Genomic DNA, 21,294 nt, shown 5'->3' on the forward strand with positions numbered 1-21,294 from the left:
CATGTTGCTCCTGTTACAGGAGACCAAAGCTTCATTGGCAAACTTCATGCTGGATGCAATCAGTTTTTGAGTCTTTGGCTCAGATTATTCTCTTAATCTGGATCTTTGCATGTAATGGTAATGTACCTGCAGTCCCTTGATAAGGCCTATGTCCCTATACTGCTGCATGCTATGAAATCGTATACTTGTACCTTAAAGTATGTGAGACCTAAATAGGGCAAGGGCAGAAATCAGGACCACAACATAGTGACTACCAGAGCACACAGCATTCTAGAGTAAGTGGTTTAATCTCTCTCCAGAGGTTTTTAGATAGAGCTATTTGACCTAGTTGGAGCGCCCTGTAGTGAGTCAAACTGCAGAGCTGAACCCAGAGTGAACTACTGTAAGCAGTTCTTTCTTTGTATAGCTGTTGGGCTTTTTTCTTTGTTTTCCAGTTCCTTTAAAAAATGACTTCAAGCCTTGAAGAAAGAGGAGGAGGATCTTGGAAAATCCCCAGCTTGGGAGAAGAAAGCTTTGCTGTCGTAGGATGAAGGTGATAAAACGAGAGTTGTGTAGGAGTAGGCATCAAGAGATGGTTCAGGTGGATGAAAGTCCAGAGGGAGCTCAGCAACTCTGCTCGCCAGTACAGCTGGGGCAAGGAGGAGACCATATCTCAGGAGCACAGCTGCTGCCCCCCCATCAGCAGCCCTGGAGAGGGGATGATGTTCATGTGCAGCTGCAGAGGCAGACAGCTGGAGGAGACGTGGCCCCGAACATGGGACCACAACAAACAGACCAGGGGTGGGAGGCCCCAGAGGTGACTGTGCAGGTGCGACCTCAGAAGCTGAGCCAGGGGTGGGAGTCCCCAGAGGTGACTGTGCAGGTGCAGCCTCAGAAGCCAAGCCCAAGATGCGAGGCCCTGTCAGTGACTGTGCAGGTGCAGTTACAGCAGCGGGGCCGAGGGCCAGCTCTCCCACAAGTAACCGTACAGGTACAGCCACAAGAGCGGGGACAAGGTATGGCTGGCATCAAGGTCGCTGTGAAGCTGCAGTTGAGCTGTGACACAGAAGAGGTAACATGCCTCCAGGAGCAAGGTGAGGAAGTGTTAGGGAATGAAGAGCAGCTGACTCCAAAACAAAATGAGGGAGAGCCAATGGCAAGATCTGAAGGTGAGGGAGAACTGGCTGTGGTGGAGCTGGTGCCGCAGGGGGCTCTGACCCAAAAGCAGAATCAAGGAGAGGTGACAAAACCGCAGCAGGACCAGAGCCAAGAAGAGGAAAGAGCAGAAGTAATGGATCTGCAGGAGATCCAAGTTGGAGACAAAGCAGACCTGGATGGGATGGTCACAGAGGAGCAGCTGCAGGACCAGAGCCAAGAGCAGGAACAGCTAAAAGCAGATTTGCCCCCACAAAAGGAAGGTCAAAGAGCTACAGAGATAAGGCAGGAGCAAGGCGATGTCCAAAAAGGGTCCAAGGGGATAGTGGAAGACCAGAAAGAAGAGCTGGGGCAAGAAGTGTCTAAGAAACGTCCACGAGAGACTCCAAATTATTTTGTTGCCATTCCAATAACAGATGATCAGGTATTTTGAAGTAGTTATTCTATCAAAACAATAAAATCTTAACTTTAAACTTATGCTTAGCTTCTTATTTATCTTGGTTTCAAAGCTTGTTAAGAAGCCCAGAGTGATCAAATTCTGCTCCCCTACCTGAAGTGGTCTACTGGGTCTGGCTGGGATGGAGTTAACTTCCCCATAGCAGCCCTCATAGCTGCTGTGCTTTATTTGTAGCAAGAACAGTGTTGATAACACACCAATGTTTTAGCTACTTCCAGGAAAAAAAATCACTTTGAAGATTCCTGTTGCCCTTTCTATAAGGTCTGACTGGATGTATGCCTCCTCAGTAATATCTTCTATTCTGTCAACTTTTTCCAAACAAAAGCAGTGACTTTTCACCATCTTGCATTGTCCCATTCTATGTTGTCTTACAGCCATATTTAGTGCAATAGTATTGACTTGCTTGTTCATCTCCTTCCCCACTGAAGTCCATAATGGAGAATGAGAATTTTCTTCTCTTCCACAGAAGATTCTATAGAATTTATCTATTCTCTCTTCTCCATCTTTTACCCAACAAACTTTTATCCTGAGATCTTAGGTAGACAGTTAATTCCAAGAAGCCATGTGTGGAGTCTGCATGCTCATACTTCATCCAGGTATGCTATATCCTGTGATTCTCATGTTTGCAGCAGTGTTGAAAAAGCAACAGATTCTTTCACCTCCATACTCTTAAACCAAAACACAGCAAAGAGCAGAAATCAAAATAGAAATATTTTCTTCTAGAGGCTTTGTGAGGGTCCTAAAGCATTTCAGTTACCACAGTAAATGTTTCTTCAGAAATATGTTGAGATGGCCTTGCAGGACTTGGATACTGCTAGCATTGTCTTATGATCCATAGAATTAATTCCAAAAATGATACAAAAGCTGAAGAGACAGATTTCACACTTCATTCTTTAGTTATGTATGATTGGTTTGAAGCCTCTAACTTCTGCATAACTCTATCTCTTTGTATATGTAAAGTAAGAGGGAAGATATTGGCTCACTTTGAGCTACTTATTCCCATTCTGTTGGTATGAATTTTGAAGCCCCTGCAAAACTTTCTGAAAGAAGGATACAGTGTCTTTCTCCCAAAGCAGTGCTGTCAGTACTCTTATGAACAGGTGTTTTACCCTTTAGCCTCCCAAAGACAACTGAGTTGCTGATGGCAATGTTTTGCTAGCAGCTGCTCAGGGTATGCAAAAGCAGACAGAGCCCTCACTTTGTACCAGCACCCACTGCACCTCTCTCGGTGCTCTTGTTGCTGAACAGCAGCATCGTGAGGTGGGACATGACCCATGCTGTGGACCTTCGTGTAGGGGCAGCAGGTGACTGTGCACTCAAATGTGTTATGCAGAGAAGAGAAAGAAAACTTTGGGGTGCAAAGATGAGAAACAGACTATTCTGTCTGATGGGGGGCTGGCAGGGGGAAAGTCTTAATTTGAATCAGTAACTGCTGTGTCAGAGCTAGCATGGGCAGAACTGACAAACAGCATATAAATTGTGTGAATTATTAATATTTATAGTATATATGCATCTTGATATCTTTTTTACAAAGCAGATGTAAAAGATAAAAACTGAATCTTAACTTGTATGAACGTAGTGAAAATATAAACCTCGGCTACCAGCTTCTGCTATTAGTTTATGGTGCTTTTTCCAAGGAACTAAGTGGATATTGTTTGTTGCAATATATAACTTGATTCCTCTTTTTTTCTAGCTTAGGTTTCCATGCAGTATCTGGCATGACTGTATGCTGCTGAAAGGCAATAATTAAGTAGGATGGCTGTATCTGTTGTACATCTCTTTTTTTCCAGCGTGACAAGAAGCTGCAGTACAGTAGCTTGCTTTGGCAGGCTTTTGAGTTTTTGTTTTCACCTTAGTTAAGTGTAGAAACTCTTATGTATGTGTTAGAGGGAGATGTCAAAGGTGCCTTCCTCTTGGTAGGCAATTATTTGCTCTGGCTTTGCCTTGAGTGGAATAATCTCTGAAGGTTATCTGGAGGATGGCCTTGTATAACTTTCAGTGATTCCTACATATGACTGGCTTTTGAGAGGTGAACAAAAGTGCAGAGCACATCAGGAAGATAAATGCCAGGAAGGGAAAATAACTGTGTAAGCTGGAAGACAATGTTGGCAGAGGAACAAATGGGTATGAAGTGGGCAAAGAATAAATCTAGGCTGGAAACTAGAAAGTTTCCTGCCATCTGAGGAATGAGATCATGGAACAGCTTGAGGGGACATGAATGCCTAACTTATTCTGCTATTTTAATGAGATTTGAGTGTCCTGATATACAGCCTGTGACCACATCCTGTACAGCTCTATGAATGTCCTTCCCCTCTTTCTCCTCTTCTTCTCTCTCAATTTTGCTCTTCAGATTTGCCTGCTCTCACACCAGCTATGCTGATCTGGCAGCTCTGATGTCCCTGGCTGGATGCTCTGCCCAAGATATTCCCAGTTTATGCTCCTCTTAAGTGCTACCTTTAAGGGTGGCAGTGACCTGATACAGCCCTGGGTGAGGCTCTGTGAAAGAAACATTGAAGGGTACAGTACTGTAGGCCTGGTATGTGTATGTGTGAAGAGTGAGTAAATAAATAAGTGTGTGTATACATATATACACATGTACATATATTTTTGTCAACAATTTCAGATGCTTTTACCTCAAAGCAAAGTTCCTGATGTTGCTGAACATAAACGTGGTTGCCTGTTACACTGTAGGCCTTGTAGTCTGTTCCAGAAGGATTTTTAAAGATGCTGTTAGTCTTTTGGGAAGAATTAATTTCCCTTAGTTTTATTTTTAAGAGAGCTCTCCAGACAATGGGGCCTAGGGCTGTCTCCATTTTTCTCCCTTTCAACAGCACAAAGGAAGTACTCTGTTGTGGTCCTGGTGGGTGCAGCAGCCCTTTTTTCTTTGTGTCTAGTGGGGCTCCAGGATGCTGCACACCAGCCTCCAGCAAAGGGCTTGGGATGGGGTGGATCTAGGAATATCATGGTCTCAGGCTTTCAATACTCCATTACAAGTGTTTCCTTCCTGTCCCTCATCCAAAAAAGCAGCCACAGACTGATCCACCAAAAAAAAAAAAAGAGGAGTAGAGATAAGGTAGACGGTTCCCATGGGAGAAGCAGAAAGGTCTGAAGACGCATTTGTGAATCTGACAAAAAAGGGTAAGAAAAGACATTAAAATTGCTCTGCAATAGTTAGATATCTACATGAAAGAATTTCAGTCAAACTTGGCTTCCCATCTGTCTGAGCCTCCAATTGAGGAAGCAAAAAGATATGCTTATTTCAAGAGTATTCTTAGAAAGATTGGACAAGGGAGAAGAATGCGAAGCTGTTTGGTGGAATTGCTGTCAATACTTAACCTAGTCTGTTGAAGTAAAAATTTTGGTTTGTGTGGTCAGACAACTTGACGGTTTGATACCTACTCCATGTTTTCATGATCTAAGCAAATGCTCTGTAAATAGCAGGCCATAATACATTGTGCCTCAGTTGTAGTAGGGATTACGTGAGTCATTTCAGTGATGTGTTTTTCATAGTGACAAATGTACTGTAAGAGTCTGTGAACTCAGGGAGTTCACTATTCGTATCTTCAGATGGATTTTCTTAATTTTGTGTGGCTTTATCCTGACATTTATCAGAAACTTGTTATACTAAGCTCTTTTGCCATGCAGGTTGTGGGACTATTTACTGGACTGCACAATGACTGCCAAGGCTTTATGTAGAAAGATTGCAAAATAAAAACTTATTGACCCAGCTGTTTCAAGCTATGTAAGAATAAAGTGGAGCTCTAACATGTGTGAGCACCTAGGCATGTAAACCAGAATTCGCTCAGTGAAATAATCTGAAAATCTATAAATGACTTGGCTGTAACAAAGTCTTCCACCAGGTCCTTTGTCCCTGTGTGATTGAATTCTTCTCCCTCCTGCTTCGTTCCCATGACTGGCTTATAAACCTTAACAGTTTTGAAAAAATCTTTCTTTGGAGTCAGTTGTGTAAAGGCACAGACAGGCCCAGAAGAGCCAGAAACTGGCCATGCAGCTCTAGAAAATACCAACTCAGAAAACAGCATGTTTACCCAGTTGATCTGTTTGCTGTTAGTTTCCTTTTGGGAAGAGACATCAGTTTAATCTGTGATCAAACTTGTAATCAGAAAATGGCATAAGTTTAATTATGGAAATGCTATTCAATTTCCACAGTCTATTAACAACTGACAACTGCATGAAGATCCATTAATATTTACAGTGTTGTGAGCTTTATTCTAACATACTTATGGTCAGACTGAGACCTGCTTTAAGATCTAGGGGTGCTGGCTCATGTGTGAGCTATGAGTTTAGCCTGTAGGCTTTAAAAAGGAAAAGAGATCAATTAATTCCTGAAAAGTTAACTTTGAAATTGAAACTGAAAGCTGTTATATGATACATCTGGAGGATTTTGTTTTGTGGATTCCTGGCTTAAACTTGAGTTGCATTTTTGGGTGTGTAAGGCTTCGACATTCTCAATTCTTCCAGTAATACCTGGGCACTCTAAAGTGAAAATTTATTTCCCTGTCTCCTGTTTACTGCTTTTCAGATTTTGGACAGAATTGAAGATGTCCAAGAGCTAATATTCACTAAAGAACCTGACCTGTTGAGAGCTCTTCTTCCTGTTCAAACTATGCACCTTACTATAATAGTAGCTCACCTGGGAACAGAAGAAGAAGTTAAAAAGTAAGAATACTGCAAAATTCAAGTGCAGCTAATTTTTCTGTAAATGTAAAAAGTGGTAGCCTTACTGCTGTTTTGAATAATTATGTTTTTTTAGAGCCTACACACAATTTCTCTTAGACTTTTTTATCAGTTTCTGGCTTGTTCTCAATACCTGTGAGGAAAGATCTTTACAAAAGTTAGATGCGATACTTCAGAGGTTGAAATTTTGTATCTGCCATGGCATGAAGAGAAAAAGCAGCATGGCTGCAAATAGTATAACTGCTGTGTTACTGTATTCCTACCACAAATTAACTCAAGGGATATAAAGTTCCCTGAGCTGCTGCCTTTTGAGAAACCACAGCTTTTCAGATTTCAGATCAGCTGTGCTTGTATCAGCTGGAAAATGTTAGCTGATAGGACATCTTACATTAAGAAAAAAATCTGCCTAGTTCCTTTCCAAGCTGTTCTCTTGTCTAATTCAAACTGTGGGCTGTCACTGGAACCCTGTGAATTAAGATGGAGATATTGAAAGATGATTAAGGAAAGCTACCCTGTGGTCAGGAACGCTACAGCTACTAGAAAGGTCTAGCAAATAGAGCTGGTGTGCTGCAGGCTTTTTCTCTAAGCCTTATCCTACAGTACCACACTGGGAAACTTGAGACTTCTTGGCATGAGGAGGCAGGAGGGAAGGCCCTTATGTATCTGGGAAGGCATCACGTGGTAGAGGTGGGAACCTGGTGAGAGCAGCCCTTTCTCCAGGGGTCTTGGCGCACATCAGCAAGGGAATGAAAAACAGAAGGACCTCAACACCATATAAGTGTGACACAGGAATTGCTTGGGCATAATGCCTAGCTGGAAAGATGTCAAAAGAACCAATATAACTAGAAAAAAACCTTCTGCCCATACAGGCAGTAACAGTTAAAAAGGATTAAGATGCATATGACAGGTTTGTATGTGCCTTATTTTAAAATTACCTGCTTTATTGTATATTCCAGAGGCTTTTTTGGAGGGCCTGAGGGGAAAAAGATAGGAGGACTATTACATGGGTTAAGGAGCCTGCATGCAGAAGACACCACATACACTAATTCAGTAATAAAATCCTGTGCCAGTGCTGCTGACTGGGCAGGCTGTCATCCAAGAGGATAGGAAGCTAGTGGAGAGCAGCAATCAAAATGGGAATCAATTGGTTAGGGAGGTGAGTGGAGCTCTAAGTAGTGTTAATGAACTTAAGAGTGGATGTGTGCCTGTAATACAAAAATAATGGGCACGTGTAATGAAGTGCAGATCTTCCTTGCCAAATGCTTTTCATCCTTTATCTTCTACCTACCTACTGAGGTCTGCTAAATGAGGCTGTAGTTCAGTGGCTACTGCTCTGTGCTGTCACATGAAAGACTGCCTTAAGGTGTTAGGCTGAGTATTTCTCACTTTTCAAGCTAATAGCACTGCTGAAACAGCTTGCCCAGCCCCTTGCAGAGGGAGGGAGGCATCTTCAGATCTCATGGCAGAAGTTGTTCTAGCAGCATTTAATGGTAGCTTAGACATTATGAACTTGAATGAAGGGCTAGATTAGCTCTGCTTGTTATTAAGGTGGAAGAAGCAAGATCCTCTGCAAAGAATTTATTCCCTGCCCACTTTCTGTCCTGTATTCACCGAACCTTCATCTGCAGAGTCCCCAGGAGTCTCAGAAAGAATCATAGAATACCAGGTTGGAAGACACCTCGAGGATCATCAAGTCCAACTTGTCTTGGCAAAAGCTCCATCTAGACTAAAGCTCCATCTAGACAAGATGGCCTGGCCATTCAGCCAAATCTTAAGTGTCCAAAGTTGGGGAATCCACTGCTTCCCTGGGGAGATTATTGCAATGGCTGATTGTTCTCACTGTGGAAAAATGCCCTCTTGTGTCCAATCTGAATCTCCCCAGGAGTAACTTGCACCCATTACCCCTTGTCTTTTCCATGTGGCTCCTTGTAAAAAGGGAGTTTCCATCTTCTTTGTAGCCACCCTTTAAGTACTGGAACATGGTGATGAGGTCACCCCTTACCTCATCTAGAACAGGTGGATCTCATCTCCCCTTAGAAGGCTGTAGTCATCAAAGAAGGTCCTGTTAAAAAAGCCAAAACCTTCATGACAACACCAGCCATGAAGCCAGAAGTTGATTTGCATTATGTGTCTATTTCTGGCTGCACCCTTTCCTCCAACTGGAAGGAAAGATAACGGGTACCAACACTTTTCACCTGTACCCCCCAGGGCTTTGCAGTCTTGCTTGATTCTGCCCAGGTCCTGGCTTGCAGTGTCATTTATGCCCACATGAAAGAGTAGCGATGGATTGTAGTCTGTGCTCTTGACAATTATGACACCCTCTCAGCAACATTTTGGACCTTAGCTCCTGGAAGGCAGTATACCTCTCATGACTCCCTGTCAGGCCAGCAGATGGGCACCTCAATGCCCCTTAAGAGGGTCACCCCCATGAGCACTTGTTGCTTCCTTTAGCAGTAGCACACAGTGGATACCGCAACAGTTTCTCCTTGTAGACCTTGCTTGTGGGTTTCTATAACTGTTAAAGCTTCTTATCTGTTTTTGGTTGTGAGGAAGCAGCTCCTATGTCATTATAGCAGAAATAACTCCAATGTAGTAGTGAGGATTGCTCATCATGTTGACTGTTGGCTGAAGTGGCCTTAGTATGCATGAAACATGCTTTTCTAAGGGGATTAGTTTGTGCTACGTGGGTTGTAGTGCCTGATTTTTATTTGGATAATGTTATGCAATTCTAAGATTTCTAAACAATGAAATGAATGTAGTCAAAACTTGTTCTAGGTGTAATGATAAAGTAAATGTGGCTACAGGAGCCACAGCAACCCATGGGCTGGTGTCCTGCAGTCCTTAGTTATGTAATTTTTTTTAGAAGCATGAAGCATTAGTAGAAGGCTTCTGCTCTAATTTGGTTTGAAGACTGACAGGATCCCCCTTCCTGAGACACCAGGGTAAAGAGGGGCACCTGTAAAACTTCAGCAGGTATTAAGTTCCTGAAAGACTTGGTGTCTACATTTAGAAACCTCTTTGTTATACTTTTTCTGTGTTTTTAAGAAAAATGATTGGACTTGAAGTATTAATGTCTTTGGCTAATTCACTTTTTGGAGATGCTTCTGTGCACAGCGAGGTGCACATCTAAACTTTGAAGTGGGACACAGAGCTCTCAACATAAGCATCAGTTTGATATTTTGTTAGCTGTCCTGGAATAGGAGAATATAATGGAAACAAATGCTAAATGTGCTTCAGATGGGAGAATGAGTTTATTTTGGTTTAAGAATAAAACTAGTGAACCAGTTGAAAATGGCAATGATATATTTGTGTCATGTAGCTTAAAACTTCAAGTTCAGTTTTATCCTTTTTGACTCTTTAGCAGCATTTATTCATGTAGCTGTTTCTGGTGTGTTAATGACTTGAACAGCCATTTTTCTAGCTGTTTGGTTTTGCCCCAGCCAGCAGCTAAGCACCGTGCAGCCACTTCCTCACTCTTCCCGCCCCTGCAAGGGCATGGGGACAAGAATGGAAAAAAAAAAAAACCACCAAACCCTTGTGGGTTGAGATAAAGACAGTTTAATAGGATAACAAAGGAAGAAAAAAATAATAAAACAAGTGATGCACAAATGCAATTGTTCACCACAATGGAAGGAAAAAAACCCAACCCCAACCTGATGCCAAATCTGTTTCCAAGCAGCAAATCTGCCTCCCGGCTCACTTCCCTGGTTATATCTGGAGCGTGATGTTCTATGGTAGGGAATATCCCTTTGGCCAGCCTGGGTCAGCTGTCCTGGCTGTGCTCTCCCAGCTTCTTGTGTACCTTGCAGGGTGTGAGAAGCCGAAGAGTCCTTGACGTAGTGTCTACACTACAACTACCTAGCAACAACTGAAAACATCAGTGTGTTATTAACATTATTCTCATACTAAATCCACACCACAGCACTGTACCACTACTAGAAAGAAAATTAACTCTATCTCAGCTGAAACCAGGACACTAGTAAAACGCACTTCTAATATATAAGTTAAAATTGAAGTTATTGCAAGACATAATGTATTTAAAATGCCTGTGCATCTTTTAACTGTTACAAAAACATTAGCACTGAAATATAGTGTGCTTGTAACACCTTGCGGAGTGCTGCAGAGTGGTCAAAATTTGGTATATTGTCTGATATTAAAAATATATCAATATTTCTATATGTAATAATCAAATAACCTTTCAGAATATATATTTCAATTATTTTTAAGGGCTGTTCTTGCACTGAAGCAAAGCAAGACTAAAGTGGAAGCCATCTTGCAGGGTAAAGACCTTAATATGACATTTCATGGGATTGGACAGTTTAACAATCAAGTGATATATGTGAAAATGCGTGAGGAAGACCAGAAAATGCTGAGCAGAATTGCAGGTAAGTACCTAACCTGACTCTTTACCACTTGTGGTAAACTGGTTTGTAGAGTCTGTCAGCTCTTGTAACCACTGGCCTGAGCTGCTGTGCATGGCCATGATGTGCTGCCTTTCCTCTTGTCTCCTCTTTTTCTTAATTGTTAAATATGGAGCTGATAACTGGGACCCTGCAGTGCATGAGAGCTAAAATAAGTTCCCTGTACTATTTTGGGACAGGTGAGGTGCACAGACATTCGACATGTCAAGATCATACAGCAAGGCTATCCCAGCCTGTTCTGCAGTCAGGATCTCGCAGGCCTGTGGTATACAGAGGGTCTTCAGAGTGACACCTCAAAACTGGGGCTCTGTTCATTCTAATAAACTGGAGACCTTTGAAGTATTGGCCCCAGTTGAGCCTACAAGCACTTCCTTTAAATAGGAGCATGCATGAAATCATGAGTACCTCTGGGACATGAGGTGACAAATAGCGATGTTTGTCTGTGTATAGATATGTAGCATCAGCAAATCAGTCTTTTGCTTCCACTGTAGAAGATGGAACAGAAGTATGAGAGTAGCTTGTGTCCCCTGCTCTAACTTCCCAAAGCACTGATGGGTTCATGAAGATGTTCCAGATCTTTCACCTGCTTACCTGCATCTGAGTACAATTTCAGAAGGGCTCCCCTTTCCCTCCCCCCCTTCTGTTTTTAGGAACTGCTTTAGCCTGCAATGCAGAACCTAATCTGTGTCCTGGGCTTCCTCTTCCAACAGAGCAGAAATAATCAATATACTTTTTTTCTTGCTATTTTCATATTAAGCAAAAAGGAAGCATAGTTCAAATAATGCTTCTCAAAAAGGCATGCAGTACAAAGTCACTATGTAATCTTCAAAGGGTAAGACTTTTCAGAATAGTCTGTTTTCTTTCTGTTGAAGCTGCTTCCTACCTCCTTCAGTTCTTAGCTTTGATATAATAGTCCTGCTCTCTTCTTTTTATTTTCCTTCTTAAGTAGTAAGCATTGCAACTAGACAGAAGATGCCTCTTAATATGAATAGCTTCTTTGCCTCAGCTAAATAAAATTAGCCACTTCACTATCCGTTACCTTTTGCTGGACTCTGGCCTTCATTTCTCTTATTGTTCCATTCATGGCAAAGATAATTTTGACTCAAAACAACTGTGCTTTTGTTGAAAGTACTCTGATGTTGTCCCTACTTATTAGGATTAGAGCCTCAACAAACTTCCCCATGCCCAAATTGTTTCTTCTAAAGTCTATACCACAAAATAATCTTGACTGGATGATGACCAAGTTGAAGGCATGTGATGCGATTTCCTTTAAGATCATATTTGTTATATGCCTGTCCACAACATGTATATACTTCAATGCCATTGAAAGAAGGGACTGCTTGACTGTTTGGATGCACCCCCACCTTAGCGCTCTCCTCATTCGCTTCTGAAAGATGCAGAAGTGAATACCTCCTTTCTCTTGTCTGACTGCTGCTGTTTTTCCCCCTCTACTCATTGTTTTGCTTAACTGAGAATTTTATTCCCAATGAATCATAGCATACAAGATCAACCTTTATCGTGCTATTTTAGCACCAGCAGTAATGTTTAATTTTGGTTTTGCAGAATGTGAGCTGTGATGCTCTCTTATTTTTTCTTTTCTAATGATATTGGAGTTGCATTAACTCTAAATCCATTACAGTAGTGGGTGGCATACCCTTTGTGTTCTCTGCCTGGATAACCTGCATCCTTAGGGTTCTAGAAACCTGGTGTCTAGCTTCTAATCAGAACCCCTTTCTTAATGAGATGGAGGAGAAAAAATTTGATTGCAAGCCCCAGGAATATTCTGTCAGTACTCGTGTTTTTAATGCAATATGATTGTTCACTGATTGCCTGAAATACTTCCTTGACTGTGAGACAAGCTGCCAGTTTTCAAGCTGTTAACTCTGTCACCAATGGTTTTGTTATTCAGAGAGATGTAACTTTCAGTGTTGTTCTCTTTTCTGCATAATTTCTGACCATTTCTAGAACTTAATGAGTCTGGGAATTATGCAAATAGGTATCAAAATTGATCCTTTTAATGACATCTCTGAAGAAATGTTTTTCTGTTTTTTCTCCTCCTCCTCTCCCTCAGCATAGCAATTGAATTAATTGTTATACAATAAATAGGGATTTTTTTCTTACCTTTTAGTCAATATTTTTGGTTGCTCTTGGGGTAGGTGTGGATTTTCAAATGCTGCCTTTTCAAGCAGCATGGTGGGTGAATGATTTGACTGGCAAAGGTCAAGCTACTCCTACCAGCGGCCTCTGCCTCATCACACCCTTACTGATGATTTGTCAAAATCGGTTTAATAGTTCAGCCTGCTCTAGCAGAGTTTTTGAACCTCTGAAGCGTTCCTGGCATTAAAAGATAGGTGGCTGGCTCTTCATATGCTTTTATTCCTACATCATGGACTTTAGTTTTGAAGTGGAATTATTCTGTGTCTTGATCAATTAACTGCAGTTAATTGGTAAATACTGAGCATTACTAGGCTTCTTTTGCTGCTAGAAACCTTGTCTGCTTAAGATGTATAAGATGTCCTGAAAATTTTCTCAGGATGTTTATCAAATGTGTTAGGGAAGATAGCACCTGGAAAACTCAGTGCCATCCTAACATGAGCAGGACATCAGCTACAAACCTTGTTCCTAAACTGACTTCTTGAACATAATTCCTAGCTTTGACTTCCCTCAAAAGCCTTTCTGATGAAACTCTGCTTATGGCAGTAAGACCTTCACCTTGCAGTAATAACTCCTTCCTGGTCTTTGGTAGGACTGGTGCTGGGTGGTGAACACGAAAAGATGCTACTTTAATTTTTTTTTTTTGTTATGTTAAGCTCTAGCTTCTTTTCATGCATCTAGAGGATGTTATTTGCCCATGTGTGGGGTAGGGCTTTTTCCTAGAAGAAGCTTAGATGCTTTACTGCTGTGTGTGTTCTTTGGGGCTTGCTGTGCTTTGACCTACTGGCATGGGAACAAGAAGACTTAATAATATACAGAAACTCTTCATGTTAATGTGTTTTATTTGACAAAGTACCAGAGGTGCTTTAAGGGTTATTTAGTACTTAACCATAATCACCTGGTACCATTTTTAGATGCCCTACAGTATCTGCAATGTCCATGCTGGACCTACAGCCAGACTGCACCCTTCTGCAGTGGCAGCTGGAGGCCAGGTGGGCATCCTGTAGGGCATCTAAAAGGGCATTAGATGCTTGTTCAGGCAACTGGATCCTATTCTTTAGATATTTTCCAGCTGGAAAACATAAAGTAGTTGCCTTGGCAAAGTGACCAGACAGCCTCAGCTGCTGTTCACTCGCAAATACTCTGAGATGAAACATTTTAATGTATTAATTAGCTAAACTCCAAGCCAGGGACTTGGCCTTGATACAAATGCATATGACAAACTAGTAAACACACATGTAGTTAAACTTCCTGATAGATAGAAGTATAAAATGGAAGTAGGGTGGTTTCAAGCAATACACTTGTCAAATATGTGATATGCTATCTTTAACACAAATTTCAACATTAAACCTGCTTCTTCAAGCGCCTAAGCAATTAAGGAGTAACAAAAATAAGTGGCAAGATGGGGGCTCTGGCAGGAAGAGCCACATAAATGTTGCAGATTTTCAAGGAAGATGTTGATTTTTCACTCTTTTATCCCCTTTATACAGCCAAGGTATAAAGATCTCTGGCAATAAGAATAATTGCTGGGGAGAGGTCCTAAGTACTCTAGTCTTAGCCAAGGCTTTCAGTGTTATTTTGGAATTATTCTTTACTGTTTAAGCACAACTGTTGAACAACACTTCATCTTCTGCATTTGCCAGACTTGCAGGAGTCTGCCTCACACAAGATTCACCTCGCTATTCTCTTGAGACTCTGCATCCCCCAATTCAAAGTTCATGAAAACCAAGGATGGATCAACTTGGTTTGACTTGTCATTACAATTCGTAGCTGAAGTCCTTGAATATAAATTCTGGAGTTGCTCACAGACACTTCTTTTGATGAAAAATAGCTTTAAGTGCTGCAGAGTTGTACTAGTTTTGGAAATCTTGCCACTTTTTGCTTGAAGCACTTTGCTCCTTGCGTTGCTTTTTGCAATAATTGAGGAGAATCTGCCCCACCACACTCCCCAGCTGTGGATACTGGGGGCTGCATCTTCTTCCTGGCAGGGCTGCTGCCATGGGCATGTGCTTTCCTGAGTTCACCATTGTGATAGGAGGTCTGTGAATTCAGAAGGAATTGCATTGCAAGCTTAAAAGTTTAAATCTACTTTTGGATTTGCAACATATGGCTGTAAGTCATGTTTTTCTTTGGTTTGCTTATTTTTCATTTGTCCGTGCCTGTGATGGTATGACAACCAGTTATCTGTTGTGTGTTTTAACTGTGTGTCTTGCTCAAAAAAGGTGTAGTGGCTTTTTGTCTAACCTTCCTGTAAATATTTTTCCCTACCTCCCAACTGATATTTTTTTACTTCTTATTTTATCTTTTCACCAGAAGCTGTGGAAGAATGCTTTATTGAAATGAATCTGGACATTTCAGGGAGCAAGGATTTCAAACCTCATCTTACTTTTCTAAAGCTCTCCAAAGCACCAAGGCTGAAAAGAAAGGTAAGTAACCAGGTTTAAAATATATTTTAGTGGGATCTGTTCTAGTGATTATTTTACTTCTAATGAAATTCTGGGGAACTTTATACTTAAGCAATAATCATTGCTTTTGTAACTAGAGCAAAAATATAACTTCTGTTTAACAAAGCTGGTAAATAGGCTGGCCAAGAGTTGTGTGTTCTCATATCTAATTGGAAGAGATGAAGTCTCTTGCTCATACTGCGTGTGGCTCTGTTGTAGAGTACAGAGTGCTTTCCTTCTGCTGTGGCCAGTCAAAATTGCACGAAAACACAATGTCAAGCTGTTTCCATAGGGCAGGATGGCTTCTGAGCAATATTTATCTGAGAACGAGATTAATGTCATGTTGGAAGCCAGGCTGGTGGCTTGATTTATGCTAGAAATGTGCAATGTGCTTTTCTAACCTTTACTGCAGCATTGTATGGGATTTTATCACATACAATTAAAGTAAAAAACAACTCTGATTAGATTGCTCATTTCCCAGTGGAATATTGTCCTGCTTGTTTCCAGGAATAGCACTTGTATTTATGAGGTCAATATGCAAACCTGAAACACTAAAGGAGCATGCACAAAGAAAACAGAAAATGCTATAATAGCTGAAGAAAATGACCTTGTATTTGTGCACTTCAAGTACTTCATATTGACTTGATATTTGCCTTCTGTATACATGGTACAATCAAAGTTGGATAGTACTGATAGTTCTGTGCTGGAGGCTTTTTCTTTTATCCTGCCTATGGGGAATTACATGAGTACAGGCATCAGCAATGTCTAATGCAAAAGAAAATACATAATAAGCATGTAGGAATTACTATTGACTCTTGTCCAGAGTATTTTCACTTTCTTTTACTATCAATTCTAAAGTAAAAAAATAAATTGTAATTTCTTGCATATTCTCCTCTGATCTCTAGTGCTCAATATGGCATATATTCCTGCATAATGCTTCATGTATGCCATCTCCTTGCCTATACATATATAAATATGTAAATATCCAAGTGTATAGAGCTTTGACTGTTTCAATATCAAATGAGGAGTCCAGAACTGAACCCAGCACTCCAGCTGTGACCTCACCAGTGCTGAGTAGAGGGGAAGGATCACCTCCCTCGACCTGCTGGCAACACACCTCCTAATGCAGCTGAGGATACCATTGGCCTTCTTTGCTGCAAGGACCATTGCTAGTTCATGGTCAGGTTGGTGTCCACCAGGACTTCTAGAGCCTCTTCTGCAAAGTTGCTTTACAGTTAGACCTCAGCCTGTACTGGTGCCTGGGGTTGCTCATCCCCAATGGCAGGACTTTGCGCTTCCCCTTGTTGAACTTCATGAGGTTCCTGTCAGCCTATTTCTCTGGTCTGTTGAGGTCCCTCTGGATGGCAGCATGACCTTCTGGTGAATCAGCCACTCCTCCCGGTTTTGTCATCAGCGATGTTGCTGAGGGTGCACTCTGCCTCATCATCCAGACTATTGAGGATGCTGAACAGTATTGACCCCTGGGGTACACCTCTGGTTACAAGCCTCCTACTAGACTTTGTGTCATGAATCACTATCCTCTGGACCTGGCTGTTCAGCCAGTTTTCAATCTACCTCACTGTGTTCATCCAGCCTGTACTTCATCAGATTCTCTGAGGATCATATGGGAAAAGTGTCAAAAGCCTTCCTGAAGTCCAGCTAAATGATATTCACTGCTCTTCTGTTGTCTACCAAACATTGCTTATTCCTGCCCAAATTTATTTGCATCTTAAGACTGTTGCTCCTAAAATACCATTCTACACATCAGGGCTGTGAAACCAAAGTGGAGCAGGGCTGTATGTTAAGTTAGTTATCGGGGGCATGCGGACTATGTATGTCCATGTACAAATCTTCCTGAGGTTAGTAAGGCTCAACCCTAGACATAAGATTTAACCTCAAAGAGCAAACTGGAAGATTAGTGTGTCTGTATTTTAAGATCTGACATGTCAACTGAAAATACTGACAACTTACTGTATTTTTTCAAAATCAAAATGTAATGGGAAAACAAAGGAGGAAAACTGACAACTTCTATATTATCCCATTCCTAATGACTGCAGGAGAGAAATCAACCTTCCTAAACACTAAAGAAGCCAAAGTATGAGTAAGACAAAATATTACTTTAGTTATTATGATGCCATCTACTGGTTGTAATTACTTTATACTATAAATAACTCTTTCCTTGTAGTAAAGATGCAGTTTAAGTACTTCATGCAACTGAAGTGCTTCTTATATGAAGCTTGAGAAATAATTACTAACACTCACTGTTTATATTTTACATCTCAAGAATACTTTAACAAGACAGGTACATGATGATACTGGTGGAGTAGTTGCAGACCTTATTTTTTGCAGGGAAGAAGGTGCTGGTTCTTTTTAAAACAACCACTACAACCACAAACTTTGATCTCAGGAATTTGTGCATCTTTGACTTTAGTTGTGTGTCTAAAGATCCCAAAAGGTTGGAGAGAGCTTGGTTTGTGTACTATTTAGCTTGAATAGCTACTGAAGGAGCAGTATGTGCTGTTTGTTGATTGGGTTCAAAATGTGTAGCGTGCCCCTGGCATAAATATAAAATATAGGCTCTTGAGGTTTTCTGTCCTCTCTTTCCAATGAGCCAAAAGGGATCAGTTCACGTCTTAAGAGTATCCACTTCAGTATCTGTCTGTAGTAAGAGCCTTCTCCAGCACACAGACTGAGAAGTGCTTTTGTCAGTGTGGGTCGTTAGCCTCCAGTGCTGGGTGCTGTGGGTGCTGGAGCAAAGCTCTGGATCAAGTGCCCCCATGCTAAAGAGGGAAATGTTTGTTCTTTCTTTTTATGCTGCTTTAAGAAGTTTCACTTGGTGCAGGTCTGCAAATAGCTGTGGTCTATGGAGCAGCAATCCTGCAGAGTCACCTACTTGTATTAAAATATTTGGAGGTTTTTTAATGAAAGGGCAGCCCTAATCCTGCCCTCTTCTGGCTACCTGATAACTTATCTTCAATGACATGACCGTACTCAAGTTTCTATCATCCTCCCATATTACCCAGAAAAGAGCCCACACACAGTGTACCTCTGCGTTTCAGCAGAATTTGAACCGTGGGGCATTAAGGCAACATGTAGCTCTTGGCTACCGAGCAGCATGGCTCTGATTGACACAGGGGTATCTCTGGGGCACAGGAAAAGGTGTGCAGTTTGTTTAATTAAACTTTGAGTGTTTTGGTCATCAGGGGCAGCAGTGCCTAATGGTTTGAGGAGTTTGGTTGTGAAGCTATTTACATCTGGTTTTGTCCAGGTGACACTGGCCATTCTGGCCATCCCCCCGCAATCCCCATGCCATGAACCATGCATGTCTGCCTGTTAAAAATGCTGTCCTTACAAAAAAGGAAGCTTGTAAAGAGCCTTTTTTTGTTGTTTTTAATTGTGTGCTCCTGTGCATTTGGGGGCAGGGTTGAACAAACTGATTGAGACTTCTTTGAGGTAATGTGCTGCAAGGGGCTCCTTGGAGCCTTGTTAGCTCGCTTGCTCATTAGATTAAGTGAAGGCAGAGACTATTCCCTGTTGCTTCATGATTCATCTGTCCTTCACTTCATCTCCATGTGTGCCCCTGGCATATGTGGTTTGTTGTAAGCTAAATGCTTTGTGGGAGCCCCTTATTTAAATTGGCGGCTTGTTGCTGACTGAATTAAAGTTATGAGGACCGTGGAATTGTAGGATTGCTTGCCCATCCCTGGTGACACCTGTGCAGGGGAGCCAGTACTGCTGTGCCCAAACTTGTCTTGGGGACAACTGCAAAGAAATTACTCAGGGGGACCGTTGATTTTTAAATCTTGACAGTCCTAAATTACAATGGTTTCTGAACATATGACTTGATTATGGCAGTGGAAGTCACTTTTAGCCTGAAAAGAACGTGTCCACATTTGAAAACATATCTATAGGAGTAAACACCTCTATGTGCCATGACTGTTATAGTATTTGGTCATTGAGATATTAGCAGTGCCTGGTAGATATCTAAGAGCTGCTGTGGTTTTCTTTTTCTTTTCTTCTGGCTTGCTGAAATGAGCTTGCTTTCACAATAAGTCACCGAGTTAAATTTCTTCCGAAACACATCTTTGCTCACAGGGAAGAAGGTGCATGAGCTCTATTTCTAACCTGTCTCTAGCACGCAATTTAATTATTGTTGTGGAATGTGTGCACCAAGGAGAATGATTAATTTTTCAGCCTGTAAAGGTAGCAATGGGATGAAACTGAGCAAAGTAAACTTTAGGTGAAATAAAGAAATCCCTCCTAAAGGCAATTCAGGAGACTAGGGAATAGCTTCCTAATGGAGATGGTGACTACAAACTTGCTTGAAATATCTACAATTAGGTGGATGCAGTTGAGTAACAGTGGGTCAATTAGATCTGTTTCTGTACCTTTGGTATGGTTTTGCTTGCAGAGGGTGGGGTAGGTGGAAGATTCAGCAACAACCAAACTTCCTACAACTTTCATTAGTAAGGGTTGATTCTTCTCAGTATCAACTTAAATATGCCAAATAAAGTTGATATTGATATGCTAATGGGGGGGGAGTATTTTCTTTGCTAAATTTTAAGATAATACTTGATACATCTTCTACCTTTCTAAAGTGTATGTATTTTTGTGTTTCTGTATATATAATATACATATAATGTCACATTGTTTTTTCAATATTTAGGGCTTCAGAAAAATTTGTTCGGATCTGTACAAAGAATATGAAGACAGTTACTTTGGCACAGAGGTCTTCAGTCAAATTGATCTCTGTGCCATGCGTAAGAAGAAGCAGGAATCTGGTTACTATTATTGTGAATGTTCAATTATCGTGGGCTCCAGTGGTACAGAAGAGAGTAAAGAGCAAGAAATGCAGACAGAAGATGTGGGAGAAACAGCCAGTGAAGACCTTCCAAATAGTGCTGCAAGCTGTAAGCTTGCCTCATGTTTAGTAGTAGTGGATGATAAACCATCTGAAAATATTGTGGAGGCTTCAATTGCAAGTAAAGAAAAAGAAATCAATGAGGTGAAGGGACAGCCTGAAGCTACAGATGGGACTTTTCTTGCAGCTGGAGAGATCTGCTCGAAGTCAGTACTTGGTCTGTTGCCAGCAAGTTCAGATGTGTTGAAAAGCATGGAAAAGGAACAAGGAAAAGCAAAGATAACAGATGGTAGTATGCAGAAAACTGAAGCAACAGAATATGCACCTGATCAGCCAACAAGTTCAGGATAAAGCTGCTGCAGTCCTTGGTGAACTGAGCCACGGCTGGTGATGGAGAAGGCAGGTGACCACAGTGGTGCTGAGGTGGGGAGTGGGGAGGGTGAATTCATTTTTGGCAGGAAACAGGCTTTTTAGGAGACTGACAAAACAAACTAGAACAAAATCTAGGAGCAAAACATCACTGAATACTGTAATGGTGAAACACCTAGGTCTAAACAAGAACCTACACTACAGGGGGGTGTGTGTGTGTACTATAAAGACAAATGAGCTCTGGTTTACAGGATCAGGCCCTTCAGAAGTCATGCATTGATACCAGAGTTGTTGCCAGACACCTCTGATACGCAAAGGCAGAAGTGTGCATTTGGACTTCTTCCTGCCCTGCTTCCCGCTGCTCTGGGCCTGCGGCCCTGACTTTGCTCCTCCCTTTGCCTGCCTGCCTTCTCCTCTCTGGGTACTGCCCAAAGACACCTCTTCTTGCCTAATCCCTACAGCTGCTCCGACTTAAGACTCCAAACCATGACTGCAACACAATCATTCACTGCTTGTCCATAAATGGTAGATGATTTTAGTAGTTAAGATACTTTTGTGAAATATGTGCTTTCCTTTGCCTAGTAGCTACTTAATGAGAAAATGATTTTGCCTGAATTATGGAAATAGTAGTTTTGGAATAAAATGAGGTATAACACTAAATTGTCTTTAGATAAAGAAATGGAGGGGAAGAATTGTTATTGTAAAATGCCTTGAGGAGGAAATAAGGCACGACGACTTTTTTCTAAACCGAAGTTA

The 21,294-nt window shown here is 41.4% G+C and overlaps 1 protein-coding gene across 1 annotated transcript; it reads left to right on the forward strand.

Moving 5' to 3' along the window:
- Nucleotides 1-526: 526 nt before the first annotated feature.
- Nucleotides 527-20,520, forward strand: LOC129202096 (uncharacterized). Its single transcript, XM_054814156.1, has 5 exons — nucleotides 527-1,558; nucleotides 6,135-6,271; nucleotides 10,517-10,674; nucleotides 15,178-15,290; nucleotides 19,975-20,520. The coding sequence occupies exons 1-5, from the start codon at nucleotides 527-529 to the stop codon at nucleotides 20,518-20,520; spliced, it is 1,986 nt and encodes a 661-aa protein (XP_054670131.1).
- Nucleotides 20,521-21,294: the final 774 nt, after the last annotated feature.

The sequence above is a fragment of the Grus americana genome, chromosome 2 (assembly GCF_028858705.1).
Source record: "Grus americana isolate bGruAme1 chromosome 2, bGruAme1.mat, whole genome shotgun sequence".
Classification (NCBI taxonomy): Eukaryota; Metazoa; Chordata; class Aves; order Gruiformes; family Gruidae; genus Grus; species Grus americana.

Bases quoted from the DNA above. Each gene is read 5' to 3' on its own strand.
- LOC129202096 (XM_054814156.1), top strand. From the start codon at position 527: ATGAAGGTGATAAAACGAGAGTTGTGTAGGAGTAGGCATCAAGAGATG. The intron at 1,559-6,134 runs GTATTTTGAAGT...ACTGCTTTTCAG, and splicing joins TTCCAATAACAGATGATCAG to ATTTTGGACAGAATTGAAGA. The intron at 15,291-19,974 runs GTAAGTAACCAG...TTCAATATTTAG, and splicing joins CACCAAGGCTGAAAAGAAAG to GGCTTCAGAAAAATTTGTTC.